Genomic DNA, 7,472 nt, shown 5'->3' on the forward strand with positions numbered 1-7,472 from the left:
GTGTGTCCAAAATGATTAACATTTTAAAGGTCAAGAAAATAAAGAAAATTGAACAATTGACTAACTAAAAAGATGAGATAAATACATAAACTAAGAAATGAAAATGTACTTTGCCGTTCCAACTTTCACACTTGGTGACACATTTTTGTTTTAATGGTTGGTCGTCTTTCATTAGAACTTGAACAGGACTACAAATCCCAGAAGACAAATCAAATTTGAATAGGACTAAGAATCAGAGAAAACAAATTTGACTCAGTAACACATCGCACATTCCTATTTAGCTCCACTCTCCGGTTTTGCTTTATCCTTATCATTATCACCACATTTTTCCTTCATCGTTTCATTTGAAGATGAGCAGCGTAGCTCAAGTAAGGCACAGATTGAAGGCAAGATCAAAGGTATGTCATGCAGACACTTTCGAGGGAATATATATTACAATCGACAGTTAAACTAATAACGGCTACATCACTTAGAATTCTCAAGTTGTTCACGTAAAAATTCAGCTGTTCCTACAACATTCATTAGATCCCAAATTTTGCTACATTACAATGACCTGAGCAGTCAAATACATCAGTAGAAGTTCCAAAATTTCGTCTGCTTTCAACCCTTTGAAGAGGCAACTATGTGTTACTCTAACAAAGGGTAAACATTATGCAAGGGTGGACAAGATGATAAGAATCATATTCCTGTTGATAAAATGAACCCAAAGAGTCAGGGTTGAGAGGAAAAGGTAAATCGTTTCACGCTGAGGCAATGTTTAATAGCTCCAGCCATTCTGTTAGCTTCTCCCTGGACTTGTTTTTCAACAATCCTCGTCTTGTTTCTTCCTGATCAATCTTTTCCCAGGCTCCAAAAGGAAAAAATCTTATATCCCTACTGTCAAGTAACTGGAGCAGTCCCTCTCTCCCAGGCTTTTGCTGTGAGCTGGACGTACGTGTGAATAGTCCTTTCTCAACATCTTCAGTTATACTAGCCACCTGCCAGGTTTTCAGGTAATATCTGAAGTTAAATGATCAAGAGTGTAGAGATACTGAAAAGCAGATTTGCATAAAACAAGGCTTCTAAAACACCGTTCTGATGATGGAATGAAGCATTCAAATACCGTTTCTTCAGCACAGTAGAGGTTGGTAGCAATGATCCCAGTAGGACCTCTCTTCAACCACCCACAGACATACAAGCCCTTCTCAAACTGCATTTCATCTCCAGAAGCATCACTGAGGACACGACCTCCAACATTTGGAACCATGCCTGGTAAAGCAGTCAGAGAAAAATGAAAAAGTAAAAAAATTTCTAGAATCCCGGTAGCCTGTGTTTCTACCATAATCTTGTATATGTAAAAGAAATGGAATATAAAGCTGAAAGGGTTAGAGCAGAAGCTGCATCCCTTCAGCACCCTCTTCCCAATTCCCTCAACCTGCCACCCCAAAAAAAGGGACAAATTTTCCTGTCCTATGCTCCCAATGCACCTAAAAGGACAAGGTACAACAAGAACAACTATCCAAACTGGACAGTCATCAAGGAAAATTACTCCAGGATTCCTCAGGTCGCTATAGAATTGTGCAATAGTAAATATGCTTGAATAGAATACAAACAGCACAGGAACAAGTTCAAACAAGCGTAAAACAGCGTGAAGTCCAACAATAATTTTGCAAATATTTCACCATTGGATATACCTTTCTGATGATCAAAGGGTAAACCATCAACAGGAATTGATTTGTACCCAATGCTCTTCAGCACTAATCTGCCAAACAGAAAGGTTGCTATACTATTAGCAGCATGATAAAAGTACCAGATATCTGTGAAGCACAAAGACTTTCGACAAGCTAAATAAACCATCATACTCCAAGTAAGCTTGGCTTATACCCTAATCATCTCTCTTCCATTTATTCTTGCTTTCTTCTTTGATCTTGATTTAGCTAACAAAGAATCTATTTTCACATAACCTAACAAGTACTTCATCAAAACTACAGCAAGTGCTAGAGATCTTTTATTCACTTCATGATTTTCACCAATAACACTGTAATGTAGAACAAAGAAAAATTGCTTGGCAGAAATTAAGTCCTCGTTAATTTATTAGAGGGGGAAAGAGAATGGACACAATCAGTCGACACAATTTTAGGCACTCTAGCCAACAGAACAAAGAGGAACAAATTGTGTGTATATAAGCAAAACAAATGAAAACTTTACCTACTATGCTCAGTAAAATACATGTCCAACAATGTCAAAACACATTAAACAGCCAGAAAATCATCTTCCCAATAATGAAAAGAGCAAGATAACTATAGTCTAAATTAAGGAAATAAAAAAAGATGGCAAGTTTCATAATGCAAGTTACAACTGAAAATAATGCTGCAAAAAATGATGAGACATATATTACACAGAACAAACCGGTCGATGACAATCTGGAAACTAACCACAGTTTAAAACAAAGGACTCAAGTTTCATTGCATGTGGTTAGAATGTTTACCCGCATTCAATGTCCTCAAATTGTCCAGTACCAACTGCAATTTGCTTACCAGATTCCAATTCTTCTGGAAAATCAGAAACAACGTCAACATATAGACAACTCAATTAAGATATTCCGCTTATTCACCAATTATCATGTGCACTCCAACAGGAAGCATAAGATCATTCATTAGTGAAATCCTATTTTTGATAGTTTCAGATGGAAAATCTGTTGTCAACTCTCTCTGAGACAAAAAAATTGGCATACTAATGTATAATAATAAGAGATGTAAAATCTCATATGAAAAAATAATGCCAGATAGATGTGGCTGCAACCCCCTAAAGCAAAAACTCTTAAGCAAGCATTACCTCTAACAATTGTCTTCTCAAACCTCACCCCAGCAACATGGCCACCCTGGTCCTCCGATTCTAGAAACCTATCTGGTTTCCGGAAGAAAACGAAGTGGAGTTCATGTCGACCTGAACCAGAGGCAACTCCTGACGAGGCTGCTCTAGAAAGCAACTCATAAACCCTCCTATGAATCCGGTTGTTCTTTAGTTCTTCCTTTGCCAATACACAAAAAAATTAGTTGCAGGAAATAAGTAAAAGCGATAAACCTGCACCGATCATTAAGCCAGGAAAATAAAATAGAAGAGATGTACCTCATCTGCTGGAGTTTTCACAAGATCAGCTTCATCTATGTGCACATACAAATCTTGGATGCCTGCAACCAAATCCATGGTATACAAAAGCTAGTTGACTAAGTTAATTCAGATAGAGTTGATCCTACATACACAGCAAGGGCAAGATATTCTCATATGATAGACCTTCAGAACATAACCACTAGATTTTATGAGATCTTGAACGTGTCATAAATCTAGATCTGTAGCGCAAAAGAAACATTATGCTGGCAGTCAATTCAAACAAATCCTTTCTGATGTACCCAAACAATCTGGAATCAGACTGAAGCAAAATGAATTCAACACTATAAAAGACTATAGCATCATTGCTCAACGAATCTTAAGATATCCAGTTCAACTTGAAAGACACTGAGTAATACTCAAAGTAAGATAACAAAATGGATGTGTTACTACAGCATTTACCAAGAACTTCACGCAGTTCTTTTGCTGTGCAGGCTGCTTGTACTGGACCACGTCTTCCAACCAGATATACTTTTCTGCAATTGTACTTGTAGATTCAAGAACATATATTTACACAAATTCATCAAATCGCTAAGACATAGTAGAATACAAACCTTATACAACTCTCTTCCAAAGCAGCCACAGCATGGCTAGCAATATCAGTCGATGTCAATTCCATTGTAGGCCGTAGAAGAACTCGTGCAACATCAAGAGCTACATTACCCTGGATGGTTTAGGTGTTGATATCAAGTAATGTTCATGAAACATATTCTTATTGGATGAGAATGAATATCCATCATTAATAAATAACTGAATTTGTCAAAAAGCCGACTTGTACAGGTCAATTCTTCTGCCTGTAACTACACTTACATGAGAAAATCCAAATCACATTGTATGTACTTTTATTGGTCGAGTACAAAGTCAACAATTAAAGAGCTCATGATATACATGTTTGAAATTTGCTAATTTCATCATTCAAGGTCCTGAATCAAATGCAGAAATAGATGTATAGAAATATGCAAAATCGATATTCCCTCGAATGCAAACAATTGGAGCTCGCTAGGATGCAGCTGCAGTGTTTCACATTTAACAAAAGCAGGTTCTAAAACTATAATTATTATTAGGTCAATCGCTCTTCCTGCCAGTTTCATGAAACATCTCATGCAATATTGACAACTTCTGCAGAACTCCAGTTCCTGAATTAGTCTGAGAGAAGAAAAGGAGGGGGGGGGGGGGGGGGGGGGGGGGGGTCATGGAAAATTCCAATTCCCAAATGAAGCCAAGCAAAATTTATGGAATAAGGCATTTTATAATTAAAGCAGTACATAAGCAATCTTCAAATTGGCATGTAGAGCACATATTGGAATGAACATGTACAAGCATACCAGACCAAGTACAACAGCTGTATCAGTGCTTTTCAAGTCCAGATCCAGCTTGCTACAGTCCGGGTGGCCATTATACCACCATACAAATTCTCGGGCAGAATAAATGCCTTTTAATTCCTTTAGAGCATACAGAAGGACAAATGGAAATTAACAAGAAACCCTTAAAAGAAAGGAGTAAAAGCATTAATTTACAAGTTTAGGAGATGCAATGGGACAACATGTAGACAACATATTCTCAAATGTAAAATAGTAGGACAATCCAAGTTTGTGACACCTACCTCTCCGGGTATACCAAGAACTCTATCACTCTCAGCACCGTAGGCAAGTACAACCTACACAGCAGTTGCATTTCTTGTAAACAAATTGAACTAAATTAACAAGCCAACAACCCAGAAATACAGATCTAAGGTATACATTTAAAGCTGCAAGCTTACCACATCATAAATATCTCGCAGCTCTGACAAAGATATGGAAGATCCAAGGGACACATTCCCAAAGAAGGAACAATGCTCATTTTGCACAACCCGAGAAAATTGATTTGTCACAATCTGTAGCAAGATGTCTGGTAAATTATCCCAAACAAGTATAGATAGAACAAAATACCTTACCATCAAGTCAGTAGACTAAGACGAGAAAAGATTAACTATTTGACAGCACTTCACGAACAAGCATAAGAAACTACTTTAGCAATAGATACGATTAAGTATATGCTCTCCTTCATAAGAATGGTCATGACACACAACTAGATACAATTTCTACCGTTCCAGGGAGCATATGGAGATTAATCAGACATCAAAAAAGAAAGAAAGTGAATTTCTGCATTTGTTTTAGCATACTTAACACCATAAAAACACCTTATTTTAGTTTACTATGTCGCTGGCAAAATGTTGTACAACTTCTAGAATGGATGGTAAATTGCATATATAAACGTAATACTTGAAGCAATCAATAATATTCAATTACATTCCTGAAATTCACATCGTTAGCATTGTCTCCTAATATTTGAAGCTAGCTTTAGGGCCAAAAATTCATTAACAGTTCACAACAGCTATTTACAATCCAATGTCCGTGCAAGTTTTCTACCTTTACATGAAACAACAAAAACATTTTTTCAAATCCATAAAACACAGCAAGCAAAATAGAGACCTTAGTTTCAGGATGATCAGGTGCCACACCAGAGCGGACTAATCCAAATGGCGTGGGCAATCGGTCGATTATATCAACTTCTGCTCTTTCATGCTTCTTCAAAACCTATTCGCATTCCATTCATGACAACAATTTGAGTCCATGAATTAAATTGTCATTTTGGAGAACAAATAAAGCAAGCAAATATTATGAATTTACCGAAATACCAAAACAATTGACCTAGAAATAATTTAACAACAAAATTCAATAGCACTAATTAGCAACATATTTCAGTTAATACATCCTAATATATTTTATCAGAGTTTGTATGTGAGAAAAACCTTTTCGGCGGTGTAGAAACCGGCAGGGCCACTTCCGACGACGCAAACACGTAAAGGATTGGAAGCAATTGCTGAGAAGCTTCTCGAAAGCCGTCTCAGAGGAATCGATATCGCCATTTTTGGTTGTTGAGACTCAAAACAATATCTTCCGGACCATATATGTTGAATTTTACAGGCTATAAATCACCGATATGCATATACCTCTAGCAAAAGCTTGAGTTGCAGGCTTGCAGCAGAAAGGAAGGGAAAATATTGTGTCTAGAAAGAGAACAATAACTGGGAAAAAATTTCTACAGTTGAAATGGTTGAAATTTGCGTAACTTCTTCAAGAGAGGAGAAGGAAAAATAAATGGGCAACGAAGACGAGGAGGTTCTTTGCAAAGTCAAAAAAAAAAAAATAACAGGGATAATTTCATAATTTCAGAAACCTCCCTGAAGTTTCCAACCGTAGTCACTTGGCAGGAAGTTTGAAAATTTTGAAAAAATGGCCAATTTCATCAATAAACTTTTTTTTAGAATTGATTTAGTTCCTAACTTTTATTTTTGGCCAAATTAATACATGAACTTAATTTTCAGATCCAATTAAGATCTTCTGTGACGGTAGCGCCGTCTAAAAGCAATTTAGTTTCTAATTTAACGATTAAATAAGGACATTTTAAAAATTTTGAATTATCTCATCTCTCTACTACCATACTACCAACCTCCGTCGCCATCCACCCACCTTCTCTTTCTTCTCATATCCTTCTCCTTTCATATCTCTCTCCCCACCCTCTTTTCCTCGGGTTTGTTTGGATTGGCTTGATTTTAGATTAAAAAATTTTACTTCACAAATTTTAACCACCTTTCTTATCTCACATACATCACATCACAAAATGTGCTACAGTAATTATCTCAAATAAATCATGCAAATAAACTCTTATCCAAACAAAAAGTAGTGTAATTCTTCTGCTTCCTTGAATAATCATGCAAGTGGGCATAGGACTAGGGAGCAAGGGAGATTCAATTGCCATTCTTGTCATTTCCTACTCTTATTCATTCTTTCCTGATGCGATGCTATCAATTTCCCTCAAGAGTTGATGCACATGAATATGATGCTCCAGTGTTGTTTCCTCAAACTGGTGGTTTTGCAACTTTTTATCTATGGGCCTATTGTGACGTTTACTAATTTTATTCATCCCCTAGAAACCGAAATGTTCCATCTTCTCGCCACAATATGCATTGATATTATCTAACCATACTCAGATCCTAAAATGCCACCTTATCAAGCGTACAGTGACTGTTCCTCTCTAGCGGTGGTGGAAATTCCACTTAGCCTCAATATACAGTTTCCAGATTTCCAGTGTAATGGAAAAAATTAGCAAATGGTAATAGAATTGCAACCCTGTAGCAGGGACCCCAATGAAAGAACTCCCTACTTTTCCTTTCTGTTTTTTTTTTTTTTAATTCCCTCTGGTGGGTTGACCACATTTATGTCATGAAACAGAATTGAAGTAGGAGCAAAGAAACGGAAGGCGCAAAACTAGAAGCAGAAGAC

At 36.8% G+C, this 7,472-nt stretch overlaps 1 protein-coding gene across 1 annotated transcript; it reads right to left on the reverse strand.

Annotated features, from left to right (window-relative positions):
- Positions 1-465: 465 nt before the first annotated feature.
- On the reverse strand, positions 466-6,204 carry LOC113721880 (NADPH:adrenodoxin oxidoreductase, mitochondrial-like). The gene is made up of 13 exons (XM_027245589.2): positions 5,939-6,204; positions 5,619-5,723; positions 4,907-5,020; positions 4,751-4,804; positions 4,473-4,589; positions 3,702-3,811; positions 3,550-3,623; positions 3,109-3,170; positions 2,815-3,010; positions 2,468-2,531; positions 1,674-1,741; positions 1,103-1,248; positions 466-977 (listed from the first exon to the last, which is right to left on the reverse strand). Exons 1-13 carry the CDS (start codon positions 6,053-6,055, stop codon positions 741-743), a joined length of 1,464 nt encoding a protein of 487 aa, XP_027101390.2. The 5' UTR covers positions 6,056-6,204; the 3' UTR covers positions 466-740.
- Between the last annotated feature and the right edge of the window lie 1,268 nt (positions 6,205-7,472).

This window comes from Coffea arabica, chromosome 1c (genome assembly GCF_036785885.1).
Source record: "Coffea arabica cultivar ET-39 chromosome 1c, Coffea Arabica ET-39 HiFi, whole genome shotgun sequence".
In the NCBI taxonomy this organism is placed as follows: domain Eukaryota; kingdom Viridiplantae; phylum Streptophyta; class Magnoliopsida; order Gentianales; family Rubiaceae; genus Coffea; species Coffea arabica.

Excerpts from the sequence above, each read along its gene's own strand:
- LOC113721880 (XM_027245589.2), bottom strand. The coding sequence starts at position 6,055 with ATGGCGATATCGATTCCTCTGAGACGGCTTTCGAGAAGCTTCTCAGCA. Across the intron at positions 4,805-4,906 it reads TGCGAGATATTTATGATGTG|GTTGTACTTGCCTACGGTGC; the intron begins GTAAGCTTGCAG and ends ACTGCTGTGTAG. Across the intron at positions 2,532-2,814 it reads TGAGAAGACAATTGTTAGAG|AAGAATTGGAATCTGGTAAG; the intron begins GTAATGCTTGCT and ends CTGATTTTCCAG.